Source organism: Electrona antarctica (assembly GCF_951216825.1).
Source record: "Electrona antarctica genome assembly, chromosome: 17".
Lineage (NCBI taxonomy): Eukaryota > Metazoa > Chordata > Actinopteri > Myctophiformes > Myctophidae > Electrona > Electrona antarctica.
In genome coordinates, this window is record NC_136798.1 from 31040648 (window position 1) to 31067504 (window position 26857).

The 26857-nt window shown below is 43.3% G+C and overlaps 2 protein-coding genes across 2 annotated transcripts in view; both read left to right on the top strand.

Moving 5' to 3' along the window:
- ints7 (integrator complex subunit 7) lies at positions 1–20917 on the top strand. The gene is made up of 20 exons (XM_079525478.1): positions 1–420; positions 772–901; positions 1522–1668; positions 1982–2119; positions 2339–2385; positions 2818–3017; positions 3371–3493; positions 4386–4503; positions 5071–5205; positions 6115–6212; positions 7162–7401; positions 8776–8913; positions 9752–9958; positions 10670–10864; positions 15013–15116; positions 15782–15850; positions 17532–17667; positions 18272–18370; positions 19111–19296; positions 19552–20917. The coding sequence occupies exons 1-20, from the start codon at positions 327–329 to the stop codon at positions 19864–19866; spliced, it is 2919 nt and encodes a 972-aa protein (XP_079381604.1). The 5' UTR covers positions 1–326; the 3' UTR covers positions 19867–20917.
- Positions 20386–26857, top strand: part of LOC306941074 (integrator complex subunit 7-like) — a gene marked incomplete at its 5' end in the record, with an annotated part of 13814 nt that continues 7342 nt past the window's right edge. Inside the window, 5 exons of the mRNA XM_079526379.1 lie at positions 20386–20445; positions 21879–22118; positions 23416–23553; positions 24390–24596; positions 25306–25500. Of these exons, the coding sequence (XP_079382505.1) occupies positions 20386–20445; positions 21879–22118; positions 23416–23553; positions 24390–24596; positions 25306–25500 (840 nt within the window). The remainder of the gene's footprint in view (positions 20446–21878; positions 22119–23415; positions 23554–24389; positions 24597–25305; positions 25501–26857) is intronic.

Consider the following 26857-nt stretch of genomic DNA (forward strand, 5'->3'; position numbering starts at 1 on the left):
AGTCGTGGACTACACGCCTGTCTACTAAAAGCTCTTCGGTGAAATTAAAATTGTGTATTTTATCTTAGTTGTCATCATAAAAAAGTTATTATGATATATAACAGGTTTATTAGTTACACACACTCACACAGACATTACTAATATTTTGAAAAATCGGAAGGAAGCATTCTTTTAGTTTTGTTGTGGTAAACGGAAACGTCAATGAGTTTACACAGTACACACAAGTATAGCCGCTTCCATACACACTGCAGTGCAGATTAGATGTGTTAACTACTATTCAATAAACTGTTTGTGGCGTAAAACCAAACAAACACATACACACAGTGATGTCGCTTTCAACCGCACGATCCTTCCTGTCAGAGGCTGGTTATGGAGAACAAGAACTGGACGCAAACTCTGCTCTTATGGAGCTGGACAAAGGTGTGTGTGTGTGGAGCATCTGGTAGACAAGCTTAAAACCCCGAGTCTCGACCTACCAAATTGTTTCACTTTTTCTGCTAAAATGTTTCGATTTCCCCTGAATTTCTGCACAAAATCTAATTTACAAGAGATGCTTTTTGAAAATATGAAATAAATACCGTATTTTATGTACAAATTGTTCTGTGATTTGCCTTTATTATATACGTAGTCATTCATTAGCCTTTGCCCTTTGTTATTGTTATTCATCAATGTTAATAATTAGGTTTATGGCACAACATGTACAACTGTTTGGTTTGTGTGACTACTGGTAAATGAATTGTGAATGAATTAATGAATGACTGTCCACTGCAGGGTTGAGATCAGGGAAGCTGGGAGAGCAGTGCGAGGCGGTGGTGCTCTTCCCCAAACTCTTCCACAAGTATCCTTTCCCCATCCTCATCAACTCGGCCTTCCTCAAGCTGGCAGACATCTTCAGACTCGGGTATGGAAATGGAAACTGATGATGTTTGCCTTAAAGTTTGACCTCTTTAATACAATTGATAATACACATAATTGTCGCAGTCTGGCAGAAACCAAACCTGCCATCTCCATATTCTATGTTTTTGTGTAGCGTCACACAAACGCATTTGAAAGTAGCAGATCTGCAAGCTTGACGCGTTTTGAGCTTGTCGATCTTCTGCTGGTTTTTAATTTGAATCCTGAAAAGACAGAAACGATATGTAAAATACATATTTGTCAAAAGGATAAAATGCCACACAAAAAAACAGCGGCTTATTTCCAATGATGATGTGTGTGTATTCGCACTCAATCCCACGCAACCAATGGTGCAACAAAAAAGAGAGAAGAAAAAAAAACGGTCCTCCTTGTGCATGTCAGTCCAATCACCCATACTGTAGGTGCAAGAAAATGTGCTTTGTGGGAAAGGTGTGGGTGTGCCACTGTGCCTTCCACACTCGGGGTAGGGTGTACTGTAGTTCAATCAGTGGGAACCCATTAATTAATTTCGCGACCACACCATCAGTGTCCCGAACAAAATTTGGAAACCCCTGCTGTAGATAGAGTTGCGACCTCCTGATAATTTTTGTTTTGTTTTGTTTTTAGGAACAACTTCCTGCGCCTGTGTGTGTTGAAGGTGACCCAGCAGAGCGAGAAGCACTTGGAGAAGATCCTAAACGTGGATGAGTTTGTCAAAAGGGTGTTTTCTGTCATCCACAGCAATGACCCCGTGGCCAGAGCCATCACTCTGAGGTAGGTCGATATCATGTGAACATTATAGCCTATAACACAACAAAATAAAGACATGTAACGGTCTTACTGAAAACAAGCAACCCATGAAATTACATTCCATCAAGGTTATTCAGGTCGGTTTATTAACATTGTCATGCATTGGTCACAATTTGATTGAGGTGTTTGAAGGTGCTGCTGTGTGTACGGTTCCATCCAACTTCTAAATGTTATCCATGTGTGTGTGTGTGTACGCTACAGTACTGTACTGTGTATGTGTATAAGTATCCTTTTACAGAATCTCTTTATCTTGTCCTTTGGTGTTGGTTGGATTTAGGATGCTTGGCAGTCTGGCCTCCATCATCCCAGAGAGGAAGAACGCCCACCACAGCATTCGCCAAAGTCTGGATTCTCACGACAACGTAGAAGTGGAGGCGGCCATATTCGCTGCTGCCAGCTTCTCTGCACAGTCAAAGTAAAGTGTACAGCTCAACGTTTTCAATGTGTATATAACATCTGGGGCAACCCGCAACGCGTTGTTGGCCTATATATCGGCTCTTTTTGGCATGCAACACCGTAGTGTGACGGAGTATAAATCCATTTCTTGCATTTAATTTAATTCTGTATCATTGCTGTTGGCAATCTTTTAAGAGGCTTTTGTTATGTTGTCTTATTTTTTTTTCAATGATTTTAGGGACTTTGCAGCTGGCATTTGCAACAAGATCAGTGAGATGATTCAAGGTAAATACAAAAAGGAAACATTCCTGACATTGTTTACGTTGATAGAATAATCTCGGAGCGGCCAAGCCTTTTCATGCTCTAGTCTAGACTAGAGACCCCCGGGAGATGGATTGCTGAGTTGGAGTGTAACACCCACCATCACTTACCGCAAGACTTAGTCACTGAAAGTCATCACAAAGTCATTGAAAATGTCAATTTAGGCATTTAGCAAGTCGAAACACAAGGTAATACACCAAATGCATAGATCTAGGATCATAGGTAAATCAAGGACCTACCATCAGTCTAAACAGTATAATCCCCCAAAAAGCGGTGGAGCTCTACTGTCGAGACAGACATGCAGGTGTTGGTTTTGAGTTGTTCAAGTGAACAATTTTAGTTTTCGTTACTTTGTTAGTTATCGTTAACTATAATAACCTCCTCCTCCACCCCCAGGGTTGGACACCCCCGTGGACCTGAAGCTGAAGCTGATCCCAGTGATGCAGCACATGTACCACGATGCCAGCCTGGCGTCCAGCAGCAGGGAGCTGCTCCAGCGGCTGGTCAACTCGTACCCGTCCACCCGCATGGTCATCGTCACCCTGCACACCTTCACCCAGCTGGCGGCCTCCTCTCTCATCGACATCCCTAAGCAGGTACTGGGACGCGGTGGTTGGGTCCCTAGGATGAGCTAGGCAGACGCGGCTCCTGATTGGCTGAAACGGGGGTAGGGAGGACCGCAGGGAGACTATGGGGGGGGGACTCACAATGCTTGATTTTTAAACAAGCATTGTGAGCTTGTAGAGTTGCTATTTTGAAGAGATTTGTATACATTTGAAAAAAACGGGACATTCTACATAATGCATACTTTCTACTTTTGTACTTTTACTCAAGCATATTTTGAGTTCCCGACTTTTACTTGTAAGAGAGTATTTCTACATTGGAATATTGATACTTTTATTTCGTTTTTTTGTTTAACTTGTAGTATATTTGATTTGTCCCCTTCCAGTTGCAGCTTCTCCTTCAGTACCTGAAAGACGACCCCCGTAGAGCTGTGAAGAGACTGGCAGTCCAGGACCTGAAGCTCTTGGCCAAGAAGGCTCCTCACCTCTGGCTCAGAGGAAACACTCAGGTGGCCTTTACAGAACAACACATGTTGTGTTTGGAATATTAACTTAACTAATATTAACGCTTCTAGAGAGACGTTATTTGTGACATTGTGAGCCTTCCGTTTTTTGTACGGAACGTAAAGGGGGGGGGGGGGGGGGGGGCTTTAAGAGTAAAAGCTGCCATATCTGCCTGGCACCCCAAGCTCCTATTTAGAAAGAAAATAAACCTGAACCTGAACATAATACATTTTCAGATCAGGATAACAATTTAATCCAATCAGGAGAGAGAAGTTGGCCAACATTTTGGCTGGTGGATGGTGTTGGTGTGATGGTGTTGAAATGTCAGACTCAGCTGTGTGCCAAAAATTGCAGAGCTCGGGGCGGCGGTGGCGGCTCAGGGGTAGAGTGGCTGGATGGTAACCGCAAGGTTGCCAGTTCGAACCCGAGCTCCCCCAGAGTTGGTGTCGAAGTGTCCTTGAGCAAGACACTGAACCCCTAATTGCTCCTGATGTGCTGGTTGGTACCTTGCATGGTTTCCGTCGCCATCGGTGTGTGAATGGGTGAATGTAATGCACAATCTCTGTAAAGCGCCTTGGATAAAGGCGCTATATAAATGCACCATTTACCATTTGTAGATTGGCTATTTTTGGAGAGTGACTCCTGCACACAACCAAATATAAAATGACTCGTCTTTTAGTTCTACTGAATCTCTTCTTTTAGTCTAGCTTTTATTTGTTGACAAAATTGTCAATATACAGTATTTAGTCTTAGTTTTAGTCGTCATAGCTTAGATTTTATTTAGTTTTCGTCAGTGGAAAAAGGTAGTCCGCCAACATATTTCGTCGAAATCAACACTGCCTTGTGCCAACCCTAGTAATACTAATGAATGCGATGTTTTGAACCTTTGTGTTGCAGACGCTGTGTGAGTGTGCTCTGACCAGCCCATACATCAGCTTGAAGCTGGGAATGTTGGCTGTCCTCTCCCAGCTCTCTGGTGCCATCGCCATCAAGCAGTACTTCAGCCCTGTTACAGGTACTGTGATGCAAACCCAAATTACTTTGGGGGGGATGATTAGCTTAATGTTCAACATAGTTTTCTCACTCAACAGTAAACAAACATACAGTGTGTATAAAAAGTATCTGCACATTTCTAAAGTGACAATTTAAGGACTTTTAAAACCTTTTTAACACCTCTGAAATGTATGTAGGGTATCTGCCCCATTATAAAGTTACAATTTAATGACTCAGCAAGGGATTGAACCCCCCGACCTACAAAATAAATATAACTATAACTTGATAATGTCTTATATCAAAACTAACTTTTGTTTAATTTAAATTGTCACACGGTATGTCTTTTAACTATAATAATATAACCTAACCTTGGTACCGTAGGTAGAGAGTGCAGTTGCAAAAATGAAACATACTTGTTTTTATATCGTCTCTGTCGGGTGGAAAAATACATACTTTTCAGGATTCAAATTCAGAAATGGCAGATCCACAAGCAGAACACAGGCGCATTCTTCTTTTCTTCTTCGTCTTCTTCAGCTTCTTCTTCTCTTATTCGTCTTCTGCTGCTGCTTCTTCTCCTCCTCTTCCTCAGGCAGCACATCGGTTCCTCCTCGGCAGACCGACCTGGTGAAGCTGGCGCAGGAATGCTGTTACCATAGCAACCTGGCGGTGGCAGCGCACGGCGTCCTCCTTCTCACCAACATCACCATTTCCTGTCAAGACAAAGGTTGGCTACATACGTACAGCACACACCGTGTAACCACTTTAAACCTGGCAGTCTTATATTGGGCATGTCATTACAAGAATTTGAAGTTCAAGAATTTGGAAAGAGCTTCAAAATTTTAAATGTTTAAAAGAAAAATTGCAGATCTACAAGATCGCATGTCACATCGCGCACACACCGTAAAAAAGAAAACTCAGGGCAACAAACCCGTTTTTACGTTTTTACCATTTTAAAGAGTCCTGGAAAAATAGGAGCTCTACAAGCTCAGGTGACTCGTTGAGAGCTATTTGAGCAGCTATCCTCGCTATCCGTCGCATGAGATATAAAAACAATATTGCGAAAATAGCAGATCTGTCATCGATCGCATGGCGTTTTGTGCTGGTAGATCGATTACATTTGATTACCATGAAGACCGAACACGTTGACCGAAACATTGCTTCTTCTTAAATAAATCTACTCCTGTACTGTGCAGTTGGGCAGTGTGGGGGTGTATTATTTTATTATAGATGTGCACTTGTTTTAACCTGACTCTGCCAGATTGCGGCAGTATTGAGTTCACCAGTTCCCTCCTGCCTGTATCTGGGATCTCTCAAGCAGAAACGATGAACCCGGAAGCAGCGGGACAAACATTTGATATCTCCATAATAATTTCGAGTTGTAGTCAGGTTGTGTTTACGTTGCGCTGTGGCACAGCTTCAATATGTCATAAGTCTCGCGTTGATCCCGCCTCTAGCGGCCTCATACAGCCGCATATCACTCCGGCCAGAATTGGACCGGAGTACATCATCTCTGCCTGAGAGTTCCCAGACTCTCCCTGCTGGCAGAATGCAAATGTTGTCCAGCAGGGGGAGTGGTTTCACTAGGCTACACACCTGTATTATACAGTGTGTGAAAGTTAATTTTTGTCTCCAGACATCGTGCAGTTGGAACAGGAGAGCCTCCTGGCAGTGCAGTGTCTGCTGGTGCTCTGCAGTCAGGACCACAGTGCCAGTGCACACGCCACACTCAAGGTGAGGACTGTTTACATGTCGTTGCTGGCAGGCATCTCCCTATTTTAACGTTTTGTGTTTTTATTTTGAAACCCTGTTCGCTGGAAATGAAGCCCATTTATTGGTTCTTGTTCAGCCTGCTGTTTCCATTAATGGCCCAGCAGAAGTCACTATTTCACCTTCTAGTTCTACCCTTTGCAATACATCTATAATCTCAATGTGTATCAATGAGGTTTTGGGCGAACTTTATACTTGACTTTATTACCGTAGTAAACCTTTTCATAAACACGCTGTGTTTTCAATCGCTAGTTTAAAGTATTTTAAATCATCATCATGAGCGTTGAATAGGCTTCATTTACGGTCTGTAAAAAACAAAGGCGTCATTTTGTCCATTTCTTTTCTGCGAAATTAACGCCCTTCTTGATCATACTACAGCATCACACAAAAGTAGCAAATCTGCAAGGTCGAAAAGTGGTGTGAAGCGACATGTTTTGAGCTTGTCAATCTGCTACTTTTGCCATTTTTGAATCCTGAAAAGTAACAATTTTGGACATATGAGGTTTCCACCCAACATAGACGATATACTTGATAATACGTCCCACACTGAAAATAGCAGATCTACAAGCTCACAACACGTCGCACTTTAACACAGCCTTAAGTAGCATCATTGGGAGAACCTGTACAAGATGTACTGTTGTTTACCTGTACATCCACTCGATTACATCAAAACAAAGCACTAGCATGACCGAGAGGTCATTTTGACCTATTTATTGAGATTTTGAAGTTGATTATCTTTGCCCATGAAGCTTTCAGAAGGTTCCCCTTCCATGACCATTTTATTTTACATCTGAAACATTTTCTAAATATGAATTTAAGCACATGCTACTTCTGTCACATTTTACTCGTGTACTCGTCATGCTAACGGCATAAATAAACGATACCAGCTTCACTTCTCAACCTTTCCTGTTAGACGACGCTCACCTCCCTGGTCCTGCTGCTGAAGAGTCGCCCGCACCTCAGCCAGGCGGCCGTGGACTTCCTGCTGTGCCAGCTGCACTCGGCCTGCGACTCGGCCCGTGTCCTCATGTGCCACGCCCTGTCGGCCATCGCCAGCCACCTGCCCGTGCTGGGAGACGGCATGCTGGGAGATCTGGTGGAACTCTACCGGGTGGCCAGCCACTCGTCCACCGACAAGCAGCAAGAACTCCTGGTGAGAGAGGCTCAATAATACGCCAGTGGGTCTTGTTACATGAAAATGTGTTTTGTGTTTACTAAAGAGCTGGAGAGAGACAGGGAAACCCATGTTACGGAACAAGGAGTGCTTTGTGGGGTTCCAGGGGGACATTTCAATCAGTTAAAAACACTTTAACCCTATTTTGTACTTCGATTCTATTTTGTACTTCAATTGAACTTGTCAGATAGATCAGAAAGATATTTTCAGATGGGGTGCTGTCGAGCAGAAAACTATTTTTTTTTAAAAACATAGCAGTACTGCCTTAGCCTGGTTTAACCACTCCCCCTTAAAATAAATGCAGGCGATTTCCGGGAGGGGGTGGTTTATGAGGCTAATACTGCCTCATCAAAGTTGGAATTGTGACTTCATATTTGCTTGAGAGGGGCAGAGGGGTTGGAGTTAGCCAGTTTAGTTTGGGGGGGGGATCCAGTGGTGTTAGATACTTTTGTTTTTTCATTGCTTCAATATTATTTAAAAAATGGAGTTAACTGCCAATTAACATGGCTCAATGGTCCAGGCACCTTGGCTGGTAATCCAGTCTGGCAGTGTGCCACGGGTTCGACTCCCGATCCCGACGGCCTTCACTGCATGTCTTCCCCCCCATCTCTCTCCCCATTTCCTGTCAGCCTAGGGTCTGTCCCTCCATAAAAATATATAAAATAAATGCGAAAGCCACAAAAAACATTAAAAAAAATAAAATTGAGTTAACTGGTTTCTGCCAGACAGCGACAATTTGTAAAACAAATGTCTTTTAACTTGTTGAGTTTTAAGTTTTAAGTTTGGCTGCAAGGTCATGTGTATTTCTTTTGTTGTTTTCAATGTCCGTTTAGTTTAGGAGACACTGGAGCATTTCAAGCCTTTTTATTAGGTGCTAGTAAAAAAAAGTGACCTTACGGTCTTCATCAGAGTCATGAATGGCAGCATTTGGGCAGTGTTTAAATATACGGTAGGTATGGGCTCGGCTTTCAATGAGCCAATGAACAACAGCCATGTTACATGGTAGTAACCCCACTCTGCCAGCACATACTATGTTTTGTACTAGCACCTAATAAAAAAGGCTTGAAATGTCTGTGCTGCTCCAGTGTCCTCTCCTCCTCCTGCATCTGTTGTCCTTGTTCCTGTGGTGCACCGGACCAGCCGTTTCAGGCTCGAGGCACGTTGGTAGACTCCCTTTGTTCGTCAGTTTAGTTTACTTTCATTTGTTTTTAAAGAAGATTTGTAAGTTTGAGTTTTAAGAGGCTTGGTTTTAGGTTTAGGTTTTTTTCTTGGTTGTTTGACTCTGTAGGGTAAGTACAGATCCAAATTGACTACGATCAGCATGTCTTCATTGTTCTCTCCTGTCGGCCGCAGGTCTCCTTGGCCACGGTGATCTTCGTGGCGAGCCAGTCGTCTCTGTCGGCCGAAGTGAAGCTGGTCATCAAACAGCAGCTGGAGAGCGTGGCCAATGGCTGGACAGTGTACCGCATCGCACGCCAAGCCTCTCGCATGGTGATTATATAACACCCCAAACACACCGAACTGAAATAAAAGGTAAAATGAGCCCAAAAGAAGCGACTATAGTCCTTCTGGTCGAAGAAGACCGCAAGGACTTTTTTTGGTGCTATCCCTTTTGGATAGCACAACAGTGTTTGACTGTACTCTGTTGCTGTTTATACATTCTGTCTAATAAACTATTCAGTCAATCAATCAAAAGGCCACATGAGCACATCTGTATTCTGTACATTGGCTATTTGAAAATGGCCGATCTACCAGCAACACACAAATATGTGTGGGAGGAATGAATTGGCATAAGGACTAAATTGGGGAGAAAAAAAGGGTGAAAAGAACATCACAAAAGCATTTTGTTTCGGCAATATATCTAACCAGTTGGACTAAACCAGGGGTGGGCAACTTTGATGATGGAGAGGGCCACTATTTTTCCACACTCGCTCCAGAGGGCCACAGGCACATTGCATATACTGTCGGGCAGAAACCTCTTAACTCCGTATTTGAACTGTTTTCGTAATGAATGCCCTACTTCGTCATTCTATGTCACACAAAAGTTGTAAGCTATTTTTGCTATTTTTAAAAAATTGGAATCCTGAATTTATTTTGCTATTTTTTTGGAAACCTGAAAAGTAAGAGTTTTTATTTAATTTCAAATGCATTTTGTTATACATATGTTAAAGTTAAATACAAATACATTGGACATAAAAAAGACAATAAAAATGTCAACCAAACCTCCATGTACTTAACATTTGACTTGATGAAACATATATATTTTTTTAAATATGATATAGGCAGCATTGGCTGTGCATTATGACTAATAACGTCATGGATGTTGCAGGGTTGCCACGAGTTCTCCAGCGAGCTGTACCAGAGCCTGCGCACCCGAGTGGCTTCGGAACACTTCTACTTCTGGCTCAACAGCCTCAAGGAGTTCTCCCAGGCTGAGCACTGCCTGAGCCGCGTGGAGGACGGAGACTACAGCGACGCCATGACCGCCATCGCCGAGGCCCTGCGCTCCTACCAGAAGGGCATCGCCTCGCTCACAGTCAGTAAAGACTAAAGACCTTTTCATACTCCAGTATTAGGTGATGAGGTAGGTGACCACGGAAACGGTGGTCGCCTTAACACATTCAGTCCGTAGGACGTGGCCACACGTCCTAGGGATTCCAACCGACGCATGCATTGGACGTGTGTACACGTCCTAGCGCATCCTCAATGATACCAGGCGAGAGAAGAATATTCTGAATTTTTACCTTTTTTTTTTTAATTTTTCAGTCTGGCCACCGTATGGGTACCGTATGACTCTGCAGTCATATTAGCTTACCGTTGATTTAGCTGTTAGCACGGCAGAAAGAATGCCTCGTCTCTCCTAATCCAGGGCGCTCTCTGTGGTTTTGATCTGATGGATATACTAGCGCTTCATTTCTGCTCGTCATCCGTCTCTCCCACAAAATATGAACGCTTTTTTTGGGGGGGGGGGGTTTCAGAGTAAAAGCGGCCCTTTCTTTCCGGCACCCCAGAGCTCCTATTTTGAAGGAATTTTGAAAGAATGATTGTGTTAATAATAATCCAAATCTACAATTTATATTATTATAAAACTTAAGACTGTAGCTAAAGATTTCACAACAATTGCAGTGGATTAAAAAGTACAATATTTGCCTCTGAGAAGTAGTAAAAATTGTACTTGGGCACATTTGCTTAGTTACATTCTGCCTACTGCCCACTAACACCCCTTCCCCCCTCTGCTCCCGTCCAGGCTGCCAGCACCCCTCTGAGCCCGCTGGCGTTCCAGTGTGACTTTGTGAAGCTGCGCATCGACACGCTGCAGGCCCTGTCGCAGCTGCTGTGCACGTGCAACAGCCTGAAGACCAGCCCGCCTCCCGCCATCGCCACCACCGTGGCGCTCACCTCTGGCAACGAGCTGCAGCGATGCGGACGCATCTCCATGCAGGTGAGAATCCGTTAGTCCATGGATGACATAATCAGTGCCTAAGAAATAGTCTTCTAAATCAGCAGTTCTCAACACGTGTTGTGAGCTTGTAGATTGGCAATCTTAAGCACACTTTTGTATAAATCAGGCATTACGGTGCCACCAAGACCCGCCAAAATTCAATTTAGTCAACTAACTACACTGAAGGTAAAACATTTCAGATAACTAAAATCTATGACTAAAACTAAATCAAAATTTGCTGTCAAAATTGACACAGGTAATCAATCAATTACTTTCCTTTTATAGTTTAATTGTAACAATACAATAAAACAATAAAATGTGGGGATCTGGAACTGGTGTTCCAAGACTGTGTCTGAAGAGTGGTGTTGTACTGTACAAGCCGTGTGTGTGTGTGTGTGTGTGTGTGTGTGTGTGTGTGTGTGTGTGTGTGTGTGTGTGTGTGTGTGTGTGTGTGTGTGTGTGTGTGTGTGTGTGTGTGTGTGTGTGTGTGTGTGTGTGTGTGTGTGTGTGTGTGTGTGTGTGTGTGTGGGGTGTTCATAAAATATGCAACAACATATTTCAGCAAAAGTTTTATTAGAATTTATGTTCATAAATTCATAAATTGTCATTTCCTTTGCACATGAAGAGCTGAATATGATTAGTGATGTTATGTGAAGATGTCAACCTCATCCATGGTCAGAGCAGCATTCACTGACGCAGTTCTTCCTTATTTAGGTATTTGTTAGCACTGAAATAAACAAATAAAAACTTTTAGTTGCATCCATGGCTCACAAGTTGAGTCATAGAAAGGTACAGTAGTAGATCATCTGAAATGCTTACATTTGTACACAACTACTGCCCCTATTATCACAGTTGCTGAGGCTGCCATTGCGATCAAACAACCAGTAGAGAGTTGGAAACCTGACAGTTCAACCTCAATCTCTGTCGTAGTAAGCTTTGCTTTCACACTCTCCCTGTAAAAATGGGAAGAGAAGATTACCACCTTTAATGAATCATAATGCATGTATCATTCCATTTTAAAGTATATGTTGGAAGTAACTATTATGTTATTTTCATAATGTTTTATCCGTATCAGATTCATAAAACGCTTTGATCAAGTGTTGGAACTATCAATTATTGATTACTTTTCTGATTCATCAAAAAATGAAGAAGCAGTTTTTTAACTATTATATATACAAATTGATTAACTACTTAACTACTTAACTGCTTATTCATTTTATACTTTGTCGCACAATGGTGCGTTTTTTTTTCTTTACTTTTTTACTTCAATGTCATGCCCAAAATGGGGTTTAAAGCTATTATTTTATTAAATGGTCAATAAACAATTGTTTTTATAATTTGATTAAATCGATAAGATCAATTAACTGTTACAGCCCTGCTCTGATCAAGGAGATCCCCTCCACCAATCCTTCCAGTTAGTGCCATCATTTTAACACTACAAAATCCAACTAGTTCAGAAAGACACCTACAAAAAAATATTTGATTCCCTCTACAATCAAATCTGTAGTAGATTATGATGGTTACATTTCTGTTGAGGACAAAACAAATACAACATACATCAATGGCATATTAGGCTAATATAAGTCATATAAAAGGACAATAATTCTCCCATCTCATCTCAATTAAGTTTTCCTTTAGATGCAGCCTAATGAATATCTTCATCTCTCTAAATGAAAAAAGGAGGAAATAATGGACACTAGAATTCGATCACTTACATAGTTAGTGGCATCTTGAGCTCAGCTCCTATCCTCTTGTGTAGTAGAGTGCATTGGCAGATTACAGTAACGCACTGTAAGAAACCGGCCATTTCACAACCTGATCTGAAGGTTGTGAAATGTCGAAATGTGAGTCATTTACATTTACTGAATTAGGTTCTGCTTGCGGCTTGGCTTGCGGCTTGGCTCCTAAAGTCCTGACCGCGAGGTTGTCTGGCTTCCCCTCACAGAAGTGAGGGGAAGCCTCACTTTTCTCAGTGTTTCTCAGGCAGTCTGAGAGGACAGTTCAGTGGACAGTTCGTGGGGCGAGGCTCTTTGTCCTCGGGCTCCAGGTGTCCGTCCAGGCTGCAGGGGTGAGAATGCACGGTTAGACACTTTGTATAAGTCACAGAAATAATAGTACTGGGGCCTACCAGATTTTGGAATTAAACTCTCTTCTTGTCCTCTTTCTCTCTCTCTCTGGGCGGCAATAACGGCAGCGAGCCGCTGGGTGGCACTCTCTGGCCAACAGACAGCGGGTAGGGGGCTCTAGGCCCAGCGTTCTCACATATCACTCTTCAGCCAAATTAAACAAGAACCAACGGGCTTCTTTAAAGTCTCTTCAAAGGTGCGCTCTCTTCGTTCAGAGCGCAGTAGAATAAACAAAGGGGGGCGGTGCCCGTTTAGCGACACTCAAACAAGAGCTGGCCAGGCTCTGTTGCTATGGTGATCTTCAACAATCTTCTATATGCCAGAGTAGAGAAAGGTGGGCTTATGACCTGAGTGGCAGGTAGGCAGCCGGGAGGAACGAGGGATCCTCCTCTAGTCACTCTCCTCCTCCGCCTCGGCGTCCGGGCCGCTGCCGCCGCTGCTATTGCTGCTGCTCGCGTTGCTGCTATTACTGCTGCTGCTGCTCCATAAAGCCTGTAAACGGACAGAGTAGTGAGGATGCGGACAGCCATACAGACATGTGTGGTAGATGGTGGCGTAACTCTGTTCACTTACCACCCAAGGCTTTCGCTACGAGCATGCTGTCTGTCTAGCCGCCCTGCGTGGTGAATCAACCTGCTCTGACCCGCGAGCCGGCCGGCGTTTATATAGCGGTGGTTCAGACGCGCAGGTGTGTGGTTACCTGACGAGTAGGCGGCTGCATTAGTGTCAACTGGCCGAGTAGGAGGTTGGGCAGATAGGCGTGTTCTGCTACGATGCCTAGAGCGGCTCTCTGTACTCGGCGCGCCGGTCTGAGTGGCGTGCTACTGGTTGCCATGGCAACGTAGGCCTGTGTATGCCAGTGGTTGTCGCCGGGAGACGCCACACTATGTATCACTATAAATAGAATAACTAGAACAAAAAAACATTGCATGGATGCACCTGGGACGTATCCTCCGTGATATATCCCTAGGTCATCTGGGTTTCGGGTCTTGCAACATCATACCCCTCACTCAGGTGACCCAGCCGGGGTGATCAAGTCCCGACTTACGTCCCAGTAGCTACCCACGATCAGTCCCATTAGGGAAAAACCAGGGCCACACAATCCGTTGCTCCGGAACTACTCTGCCGGGACTGGGAGCCAGATCAATCTGGCGCGTGGAAGGACTAAGCTCTGTGGGTTGACTCCTGTCTGGGCCCCTACTACGATTCATCAGGTCCACTCCTGCTCTCACCAGGTCCAGGACCTGCTGTGTGTTGCACCAGACTCCCAGCACCAGACACTTCATTCAGGAGTGGTGGATTCTTGAGCTGCAATGGTTCTGCAGGCTCCACCTGGGCAACCATTGCCAATATATTATTTATTTAATTTACAGTACAACACACAGTTAGGCTTGCAAGTTGCCTGTGTATGGGGTGAGGGTGGTGGGGGCACTTGCGTGGACATGACAGGCAGCAAGGGGAGTGGGGGTAACTTTTTTTTTATTGGCTTTTCATCATATAACTGCTTTCCATACGTTGTTTGGTCGTATTCAGGTTGTTAATTCGTTTCGAGAATATTTCAGGGCGTGTTATGTAAATGACAGTTTCAGCCGTGACATTTATCAAAGCTCCGACCAAATTCACGCTAGAATCGTCTGTATAGGATCACTTGATAAATGCCACGTTGACGTGGCCGTACGCCAAAACCCACGCTTGAAATGAAGGTAGAATATACACTCCATTGATAAATGAGGGCCTAAGTGTTTGACTGTAATCTGTACTGTTTACATTTATGCCTAATTAAGTATTCAATCAATGAAGACATGCAATGGAGCCAGTATGGACATTTCCCACATATAATTGACGTTTTTGTCAAATGTCAATATGTTGTCCATTGGCGCGTTGACTATGTGTCATTGTTAACAGATTTATTAGACACACACACCCACACACACGCATGCGCACGCAACGTTCCAACAGGTTATTGTTGTCACTGCTGTACATAATTACCCTGTCCTCTGCATGTTGTTTTTTCCTCTCCAGATGAAAGTGTGTATGGATGAGTTCAGGAGTCTGGCCACTCGCTACGCTGACCTGCACCGCTCATCGTTCGACGCAGATTGTGCCACCCTCCGCAACGTAGAGCTGTATCCTCTGGTTTACCTAGAACAGTAGCTCTTACGTGTTTGATGTAACGCATCCTTGGGTTCATGAAAGGCTCTATATAAAATCAAGCTATTATTATTATTACATATATTGTTGTTGTTGTTATTGTAAAATATATATGTCATGGAACTGCAATGTATTTGGCTGCAAACCCCACCTGAAAAAGGTTTGTACTAGGCACTCAAATCTCTGAATATAGGTGATATACAATAACCTGACTACGCCAGATTGAAGAAGAAGTTTGCTTCAGACTCGTTTCACAAACTACTTCCATCTGGGATCACTGTAGCCCAATCGCTGAAGAAGGCGGGCCCTTTGTTTTTCAAGCTACTTGGCAGGTGATTGACAGATCCCGCCCTTAGCTGCCACTGACTGGTCCGATCCAGGCCGGTTCAGTTCAGCGCCTGAGTGAGCCCAGATGGTGGCTGTGTTGTGAACTTGCGTATCAATAGATCTACAATGTCACACTGGAAATTTCAAATAGCCCATGTATAATATACATGGGCTATATTATAGGCTTAAAGAGGTTAAACTGATTTTACAGTATATTTACTCATTTTGCTGGGGATCCCCTGGAACTCCCTCAAGGACCCCTTGGGGTCCCCGGACACCATTTTGAGAACCACGTCCTTAACCACCTGTCCAGACAACAGCAGAGCTGCCTGCTTGTCTCTCATGTCATAGAAGCTCTGGTCCTGGACCCGCAGTCAGCCAGGTGAGATTGAGTGACCGTAGCACATTCTCTTTCATTTCACAGACCCCCAGTTTGATATGCATCTGGCCTCCGGACCCCCTTTTGCATTTGTACTGTACCCCCTGAGAGGTACAGTCCCATTTGGACCCGACATTGAGAAACAGTGCTGTGGCACTCCTATACTGCCCTACAAAGTCAAAGTACAGTAACTACAAATAGTTTAACGGATAAACAGGTTTAAAAGTGTTTCAATTGGTCAGCCAAATGGTTTATCGCCATTATAAGACATGTAATTGTGTATCCCCCAGAATTCCGATGGCTAATTTGACCTTTGGGATAGACAAATAAGTCAGTGTGTCCAAAAACGTTGTTACTGCATGTAGTGCCCGAAGCCCTATACTTCTGGCACAACTGATTACTGACGGCTGGGAGGTTGTTCAGACGTGTGCTCTCTATTACCTGCAGACCAAACGTTTTGAGTTGATAAATGATATTTATTCTCACCGTTGTCCTATACTTCAGTAAGAAATGAATACATAAATAAACCGTCAAACACATAGATATTATAGAGTCAGACCACAGCTCCTCCAACACAGTTTAAAACAGTGTGCCTCTACTCTGCAACACCTGTGCTCAATCCGGGACTAGGCTTAAATACCCTGGGTAACCATGGCAACTTTGGCCTCGCCCATGCCCTGCTGTGATGTCATCAATATATATATACCATTTAAAATCAGTAGACATCGTATGGCTCTTACACCAGCCCCTTAATTGCTTATGGCAGAAAATGACAAGAAAATGTACAAAGAGCCATATAGAAAAACAAAAAACAAATTCAAAATACATAAACACATACAAAAACACATTTAACTCAGGTGTCATTGTTCAAAATCCAATTTAAAATTATTTCATTGGTAGCCTATAGCTTAATGGCTTCGCATAATAAAGGCATATTTTAGTTCAAGTCCTTGGTGTTCCAACTTGTTTTGTGCAAAACAGCATAGTTGCCAGCCCCTGCATGCCAGCCCCTGTATGGCTACAAGTTGACAGCGTACCAATGAAAGTTCTGTCTGGAAAAACTGTCCTTTCCTGCGTGTTGCAGTGCTGTGTAGTGTCGGTGTGAACAGTAAGCACCTGTCACAGTTCTGGTTGTGGTGCCCTATGCACAGGCAACCGAAAATACATGTGGGCCTTTCACCCTATAGAAAGTCCAACGTCTCTCGGTGCCCCTTTCCCCCATTGCTGCTTCAGTGCATATCCAATCCTGATGATTTCTGCTTCAAGTCTGCTGTTTAAGTCATGGTCAATCTTGCTAGAATCACCCTTGATTCCACAGGGAGCCAGTTAATCTATGTGAGAATCCTGCCAACACAACATCTATAGGACCTTAACCTAGTATGACAAAAACATGTTCCTATGTCAGTGGTGCTCAAACTTTTTCATGTCAAAGGCCCCCAAAATTAAATGTATTTGGCAGCTACCCCCATCTCAAATTATTTTGTTCCAGGGACCCCCCAGAAGCAAATTTTAGTTAGGCTTTAAAGAAAACTTTAAAGAAGCTCCTGTTTTGCCCAGGACAGCATGTTGGTGCCAACCCCTGATGATCTGTGTGAGACATCAGCAATGCAGTGTCATCAGTGTCATGCATGTACAAATATGACGTGGTTGAAAACGGATGGTCTCCTCTGTCCCTGTGATGTAGTTTTCAGGAGTTGGGTGGCACTCTGGGCTCAGTGCAGACGGAGAGCGAATACGAGAGACGCATGATGTCTGTGTTCAACCACGTTCTGGAGGAGGTGGAGGGCCTGAGCAAGAAGCATCCTCCTGTCTCCTACCTGGTAAGAACCACTATGTGGCGGCAGTGGCTCAGGTGTAGAGATGCCGCTTGGGAATCGGAAGGTTCCTAGTTCGAGTTAGTGTCGAAGTGTCCTTGAGCAAGACTCTGAACCCATAATTGCTCCCAATGAGCAGGTTGGTGCCTTGCGTGGTTTCCTCTGCTATCATAATGAATATAAACAACAAAGCGCCTTGGATAAAGGCGCTATATACTGTACATGTATCATTTACCACTCACACTGTCCATTATCTTCTTACACTACTGTATATTCCATTGACTACTTTTTTAAATGTGAGATGGGCAGGGTTTTTGTCTAACATTTTTTAAATAAATAACAAGAAATTGACATGAATAAAATTCTATTTTTTTAAATAATCAACCAAAATAATTGATCAGGGAACATTTCTTCCTATAATGAATGATCATGCCTAAAATAGGGATGCCAGGATGAAAGTGGTTGACTTCACAGTCCATACAGTCTACACTACTCAATTAATCGATTATTTTATTGTAATAGATTATTTTTTGTAATTGATTAAAATCGATACGTTTGTTCAACCGGTGCACACCTAATTGTCAGTGTGATGTGTTTGCTTATCATTCAGCATACAGGTTGCCTGTGTGATGCTGTCATAGCCTTGCTCAAGGTGCCACTGTCATTCCAGAGGTATTTCTTCCAGAAGCTCCAGTCAACCAGCATTAAGGTAACTTATTTCAAAGTCCATCTATAGAGGGTATGCGCGTGGCATCATCATACCCAGAGGTTATGCGGGAACGCCTGCTGAGTGGCAAAAAACTAATTTCTGGAACAGAAAAGTCCTATCCGTGCATTAAACGACGTTAAACTCACTTTGCCACTCGATTTGCCAGTCACGTTATGCATGTGCATACCCTCTAAAATTGCCTAGGAGGGCGGTGGACGTCACAAATGTAACATGCATACTCGCAAGGCACTACATTGATCCGATCCTCACCAAACTTGGCACCAACACTGGTCAGGGGCCTGCCGTGGCAGTAGTTAGTTACTCCAGGGGCCACGCCAGGGGCCATAGGTGCACCACGTGCGTGCAGAACTTGTATCAATGGTTGGGGATGAGGTTAAAATAAAATAAAAGTTTACACCGGGGGTAGAACCAATAGTTGAATGCTTGGGGTGCATACCACAAACAAATGCCTTCCTCAGTGTGTCCTGGGTATGATTTCCGGCCCGATTGTTTGCTCTCTACTCTGTCTGCCATTCCTGTCTCTCTCTATCGCTGTCACCATCAAAGTAAAGCACAAAATGCTAAAGGTTGCAGTATAGACTAGTAACAAAGTCCTGACATCACTCCCTCTACCCTTTCTCTTCTTAGATTGCGTCATATAAGAACTGTGTTTACAAAAAAAAGTGGCAGTGATGTCAGGCTTGGGTGACTCCATTGTTCAGTATTGTTTTTGCTTTTAGCTGGCCCTGTCCCCGTCCCCGCGGACCCCCAGCGAGCCCATCCCCGTGCAGAGCAGTCAGCAGTTGACCCTGAAGGTGGAGGGGGTGGTGCAGCATGGATCCACCCCGGGACTCTTCAGGAAGATCCAGTCAGTGTGTCTGAACGCCACATCCACTCTGCAGAGCAAGACCCAGCCAGACTTCAAGGTACACTACACACCGGGACACCGGGACCCATTTGTGGGTCACAGACACATTTTTATGAGTTTTAATTATAAAAAGAAATCCCAAAAAAGATTTTCATGAATTAAAAACAAAAATTCAGGGCTTATATTTTTCAGCAATCTTGTGAGGAAATCCAAGAAAAATCAAAGAATTAGAAAACAAATCTGTTTAAGAAGTAATGAAAATAGCCGTTCTGCAAGCTCACAACAACCTCCCCCCACCACCCCTGCATTCCAGATTCCACTGGACACCAAGACCAACGAGATGGAGCAGCGGGTGGAACCCCACAACGACTACTTCAGCACCCAATTCCTGCTCAACTTCTCCGTGCTGGGCACGCACGCCGTCACCGTGGAGGCGTCCGTGGTGGACGAGAGCGGCGTGGAGTGGAAGACCGGGCCCAGGACCACTGTGTCGGTCAAGTCCCTGGAGGACCCCTACTCTCAGCAGCTGCGGCACCAGCAGCAGCAACAGCAGCAACAGCAGCAGCAGCAACAGCAGCAACAGGCCCAGCCTGCTCCCCAGCAGCGCAGCCCCTACGCACGCTTCTAAAAGCGGTGGCTTCTCAAAGCGTTTTCATGTCGAGGAACGATCCCACAAAATTACAGCCATTATTAAGACCTGAGGCCAATTCTACAGATGCCTTGTAAATCAGACTGTGGCTCTCAAACTTTTTCGTCCGTGGCGTGGACCCCCTCATCTGAAAATGTTTTCTGGCAAGGACCCTCAGAAGAGAAGATTTGTGTTAAAAAAACACTTTCTCAAGATTTAAAAAATAATGTAAAAAAAAAAGGGCAGTACAAGCTATGAGCTAGTAGAAATGTTGTTTTTGAATAGCCAACGCTAATCTCTAAAAATTTAAATGACACATAGCGTAAACGTATGCTTTCCCGGTTTTAATGTAAATTTAAAGTACATTTGGCCATGGACACCCAATCTGAAAACATTTTGTGTCAGGGACCCCCCTTATATTCCACGTTTGTCTGAAATTTGTCAAGATTTTCTTTTCTTTTTATATCCGATGTATATAGAGTTAAAGTGGTTTAACTGATTTTGATGCTATGTTAACTAATGTTGCCACTTAGAACCCCCCTCAACGTTTTTGACGGGGACGTCATTGTGGCTCAGCAGGTAAAGCATCCACTTGAGAAACCGAAGGTTCCCAGTTCGATCCCAGGCTCCCCTGCCATGCATTGCTATGGTAAAAAACACAATTAAGCGCTTCTCTTCCCAGCACTGAGCATTGCGTTTCAGTGCATTTATTGTTGGAGCGCCCTGGGCGCTTGAAGTAGATAATAGCTCAACTTCTGGATTGGAGCTCCGCTCATCAATGTCACGTTTGATTCTCCTGGCTCTGTGTGACAACTTGGTAATTTATGAGCTGACTTTGAATGGGTATCCCACAACCATAAGTCCATGTTTACCATCGTTTTGCCATGGATATAAACACGGCACCTCCAAAACACATCATAGTATGCTATGGATTACTGTATTGTTTATATTCTTTGTTTTTTGTGTTCAAGGAGTAAAAACCATAGACTTTGTCTCTCATTGTTTACTATGAGATGTATAAAATAAAATGTGTAATCTTTAAAGGAAATAATTGTTGTATTTTTGAATACCTGGAGCATTATAAAGAGTAAATTACAGAAGCCAAATTTCAACCTATCTTCATCTAATTGGTCCTCACTAACACTCATAAGATGGCACCATTTCTGTCCACTCACTCATTTGTGGTTGTGGACGGTTCAGAAACCTGCTTATTACAGTGACATAATCAATGAGGATTCCAAACTAATTGGAGCTACAGCCTTTCTCTTCCTCGAAAGTTAGCAAGCTTTACTTTAATTGCAATTCATTCATTCATTATTATTATTATTTTAATATATGAAATCCATTAAAATGACCACTGGTGATGTCGTATTAGATTAAGGTTTCTGACCTGTCACAAATGAGAGACAGTGAGACACAAAGGCGTCATTTTGTCCATTTCTTTTCTGTAGTCTGCGAAATTAACGCCCTTCTTGATCATACTACAGCATCACACAAAAGTAGCAAATCTGCAAGGTCGAAAAGTGGTGTGAAGTGACATGTTTTGAGCTTGTCAATCTGCTACTTTTGCCATTTTTGAATCCTGAAAAGTAACAATTTTGACATATGAGGTTTCCACCCAACATAGACGATATACTTGATAATACGTCCCACACTGAAAATAGCAGATCTACAAGCTCACAACACGTCGCACTTTAACAGAGCCTTAAGTAGCATCATTGGGAAAACCTGTACAAGATGTACTGTTGTTTACCTGTACATCCACTCGATTACATCAAAACAAAGCACTAGCATGACCGAGAGGTCATTTTGACCTATTTATTGAGATTTTGAAGTTGATTATCTTAGCTTTCAGAAGGTTCCCCTTCCATGACCATTTTATTTTACATCTGAAACATTTTCTAAATATGAATTTAAGCACATGCTACTTCTGTCACATTTTACTCGTGTACTCGTCATGCTAACGGCATAAATAAACGATACCAGCTTCACTTCTCAACCTTTCCTGTCAGACGACGCTCACCTCCCTGGTCCTGCTGCTGAAGAGTCGCCCGCACCTCAGCCAGGCGGCCGTGGACTTCCTACTGTGCCAGCTGCACTCGGCCTGCGACTCGGCCCGTGTCCTCATGTGCCACGCCCTGTCGGCCATCGCCAGCCACCTGCCCGTGCTGGGAGACGGCATGCTGGGAGATCTGGTGGAACTCTACCGGGTGGCCAGCCACTCGTCCACCGACAAGCAGCAAGAACTCCTGGTGAGAGAGGCTCAATAATACGCCAGTGGGTCTTGTTACATGAAAATGTGTTTTGTGTTTACTAAAGAGCTGGAGAGAGACAGGGAAACCCATGTTACGGAACAAGGAGTGCTTTGTGGGGTTCCAGGGGGACATTTCAATCAGTTAAAAACACTTTAACCCTATTTTTTACTTCGATTCTATTTTGTACTTCAATTGAGCTTGTCATATAGATCAGAAAGATATTTTCAGATGGGGTGCTGTCGAGCAGAAAACTATTTTTTTTAAAACATAGCAGTACTGCCTTAGCCTGGTTTAACCACTCCCCCTTAAAATAAATGCAGGCGATTTCCGGGAGGGGGTGGTTTATGAGGCTAATACTGCCTCATCAAAGTAGGAATTGTGACTTCATATTTGCTTGAGAGGGGCAGAGGGGTTGGAGTTAGCCAGTTTAGTTTGGGGTGGATCCAGTGGTGTTAGATACTTTTGTTTTTTCATTGCTTCAATATTATTTAAAAAATTGAGTTAACTGCCAATTAACATGGCTCAATGGTCCAGGCACCTTGGCTGGTAATCCAGTCTGGCAGTGTGGCACGGGTTCGACTCCCGATCCCGACGGCCTTCACTGCATGTCTTCCCCCCCATCTCTCTCCCCATTTCCTGTCAGCCTAAAATTGAGTTAACTGGTTTCTGCCAGACAGCGACAATTTGTAAAACAAATGTCTTTTAACTTGTTGAGTTTTAAGTTTGGCTGCAAGGTCATGTGTATTTCTTTTGTTGTTTTCAATGTCCGTTTAGTTTAGGAGACACTGGAGCATTTCAAGCCTTTTTATTAGGTGCTAGTAAAATAAAGTGACCTTACGGTCTTCATCAGAGTCATGAATGGCAGCATTTGGGCAGTGTTTAAATATACGGTAGGTATGGGCTCGGCTTTCAATGAGCCAATGAACAACAGCCATGTTACATGGTAGTAACCCCACTCTGCCAGCACATACTATGTTTTGTACTAGCACCTAATAAAAAAGGCTTGAAATGTCTGTGCTGCTCCAGTGTCCTCTCCTCCTCCTGCATCTGTTGTCCTTGTTCCTGTGGTGCACCGGACCAGCCGTTTCAGGCTCGAGGCACGTTGGTAGACTCCCTTTGTTCGTCAGTTTAGTTTACTTTCATTTGTTTTTAAAGAAGATTTGTAAGTTTGAGTTTTAAGAGGCTTGGTTTTAGGTTTAGGTTTTTTTCTTGGTTGTTTGACTCTGTAGGGTAAGTACAGATCCAAATTGACTACGATCAGCATGTCTTCATTGTTCTCTCCTGTCGGCCGCAGGTCTCCTTGGCCACGGTGATCTTCGTGGCGAGCCAGTCGTCTCTGTCGGCCGAAGTGAAGCTGGTCATCAAACAGCAGCTGGAGAGCGTGGCCAATGGCTGGACAGTGTACCGCATCGCACGCCAAGCCTCTCGCATGGTGATTATATAACACCCCAAACACACCGAACTGAAATAAAAGGTAAAATGAGCCCAAAAGAAGCGACTATAGTCCTTCTGGTCGAAGAAGACCGCAAGGACTTTTTTTGGTGCTATCCCTTTTGGATAGCACAACAGTGTTTGACTGTACTCTGTTGCTGTTTATAGATTCTGTCTAATAAACTATTCAGTCAATCAATCAAAAGGCCACATGAGCACATCTGTATTCTGTACATTGGCTATTTGAAAATGGCCGATCTACCAGCAACACACAAATATGTGTGGGAGGAATCAATTGGCATAAGGACTAAATTGGGGAGAAAAAAAGGGTGAAAAGAACATCACAAAAGCATTTTGTTTCGGCAATATATCTAACCAGTTGGACTAAACCAGGGGTGGGCAACTTTGATGATGGAGAGGGCCACTATTTTTCCACACTCGCTCCAGAGGGCCACAGGCACATTGCATATACTGTCGGGCAGAAACCTCTTAACTCCGTATTTGAACTGTTTTCATAATGAATGCCCTACTTCGTCATTCTATGTCACACAAAAGTTGTAAGCTATTTTTGCTATTTTTAAAAAATTGGAATCCTGAATTTATTTTGCTATTTTTTTGGAAACCTGAAAAGTAAGAGTTTATTTAATTTCAAATGCATTTTGTTATACATATGTTAAAGTTAAATACAAATACATTGGACATAAAAAAGACAATAAAAATGTCAACCAAACCTCCATGTACTTAACATTTGACTTGATGAAACATATATATTTTTTTAAATATGATATAGGCAGCATTGGCTGTGCATTATGACTAATAACGTCATGGATGTTGCAGGGTTGCCACGAGTTCTCCAGCGAGCTGTACCAGAGCCTGCGCACCCGAGTGGCTTCGGAACACTTCTACTTCTGGCTCAACAGCCTCAAGGAGTTCTCCCAGGCTGAGCACTGCCTGAGCCGCGTGGAGGACGGAGACTACAGCGACGCCATGACCGCCATCGCCGAGGCCCTGCGCTCCTACCAGAAGGGCATCGCCTCGCTCACAGTCAGTAAAGACTAAAGACCTTTTCATACTCCAGTATTAGGTGATGAGGTAGGTGACCACCGAAACGGTGGTCGCCTTAACACATTCAGTCCGTAGGACGTGGCCACACGTCCTAGGGATTCCAACCGACGCATGCATTGGACGTGTGTACACGTCCTAGCACATCCTCAATGATACCAGGCGAGAGAAGAATATTCTGAATTTTTACCTTTTTTTAAAAATTTTCAGTCTGGCCACCGTATGGGTACCGTATGACTCTGCAGTCATATTAGCTTACCGTTGATTTAGCTGTTAGCACGGCAGAAAGAATGCCTCGTCTCTCCTAATCCAGGGCGCTCTCTGTGGTTTTGATCTGATGGATATACTAGCGCTTCATTTCTGCTCGTCATCCGTCTCTCCCACAAAATATGAACGCTTTTTTTTGGGGGGGGGGGTTTCAGAGTAAAAGCGGCCCTTTCTTTCCGGCACCCCAGAGCTCCTATTTTGAAGGAATTTTGAAAGAATGATTGTGTTAACAATAATCAAAATCTACAATTTATATTATTATAAAACTTAAGACTGTAGCTAAAGATTTCACAACAATTGCAGTGGATTAAAAAGTACAATATTTGCCTCTGAGAAGTAGTAAAAATTGTACTTGGGCACATTTGCTTAGTTACATTCTGCCTACTGCCCACTAACACCCCTTCCCCCCTCTGCTCCCGTCCAGGCTGCCAGCACCCCTCTGAGCCCGCTGGCGTTCCAGTGTGACTTTGTGAAGCTGCGCATCGACACGCTGCAGGCCCTGTCGCAGCTGCTGTGCACGTGCAACAGCCTGAAGACCAGCCCGCCTCCCGCCATCGCCACCACCGTGGCGCTCACCTCTGGCAACGAGCTGCAGCGCTGCGGACGCATCTCCATGCAGGTGAGAATCCGTTAATCCATGGATGACATAATCAGTGCCGAAGAAATAGTCTTCTAAATCAGCAGTTCTCAACACGTGTTGTGAGCTTGTAGATTGGCAATCTTCAGCACACTTTTGTATAAATCAGGCATTACGGTGCCACCAAGACCCGCCAAAATTCAATTTAGTCAACTAACTACACTGAAGGTAAAACATTTCAGATAACTAAAATCTATGACTAAAACTAAATCAAAATTTGCTGTCAAAATTGACACAGGTAATCAATCAATTACTTTCCTTTTATAGTTTCATTGTAACAATACAATAAAACAATAAAATGTGGGGATCTGGAACTGGTGTTCCAAGACTGTGTCTGAAGAGTGGTGTTGTACTGTACAAGCCGTGTGTGTGTGTGTGTGTGTGTGTGTGTGTGTGTGTGTGTGTGTGTGTGTGTGGGGTGTTCATAAAATATGCAACAACATATTTCAGCAAAAGTTTTATTAGAATTTATGTTCATAAATTCATAAATTGTCATTTCCTTTGCACATGAGGAGCTGAATATGATTAGTGATGTTATGTGAAGATGTCAACCTCATCCATGGTCAGAGCAGCATTCACTGACGCAGTTCTTCCTTATTTAGGTATTTGTTAGCACTGAAATAAACAAATAAAAACTTTTAGTTGCATCCATGACTCACAAGTTGAGTCATAGAAAGGTACAGTAGTAGATCATCTGAAATGCTTAGATTTGTACAGAACTCCTGCCCCTATTATCACAGTTGCTGAGGCTGCCATTGCGATCAAACAACCAGTAGAGAGTTGGAAACCTGACAGTTCAACCTCAATCTCTGTCGTAGTAAGCTTTGCTTTCACACTCTCCCTGTAAAAATGGGAAGAGAAGATTACCACCTTTAATGAATCATAATGCATGTATCATTCCATTTTAAAGTATATGTTGGAAGTAACTATTATGTTATTTTCATAATGTTTTATCCGTATCAGATTCATAAAACGCTTTGATCAAGTGTTGGAACTATCAATTATTGATTACTTTTCTGATTCATCAAAAAATGAAGAAGCAGTTTTTTAACTATTATATATACAAATTGATTAACTACTTAACTACTTAACTGCTTATTCATTGTATACTTTGTCGCACAATGGTGCGTTTTTTTTCTTTACTTTTTTACTTCAATGTCATGCCCAAAATGGGGTTTAAAGCTATTATTTTATTAAATGGTCAATAAACAATTGTTTTTATAATTTGATTAAATTGATAAGATCAATTAACTGTTACAGCCCTGCTCTGATCAAGGAGATCTCCAACCAATACTTCCAGTTAGTGCCATCATTTTAACACTACAAAATCCAATCAAAT

Bases quoted from the DNA above. Each gene is read 5' to 3' on its own strand.
- ints7 (XM_079525478.1), top strand. From the start codon at position 327: ATGTCGCTTTCAACCGCACGATCCTTCCTGTCAGAGGCTGGTTATGGA. The intron at 902-1,521 runs GTATGGAAATGG...TTTTGTTTTTAG, and splicing joins GCAGACATCTTCAGACTCGG to GAACAACTTCCTGCGCCTGT. The intron at 17,668-18,271 runs GTAAGAACCACT...CTTATCATTCAG, and splicing joins ATCCTCCTGTCTCCTACCTG to CATACAGGTTGCCTGTGTGA.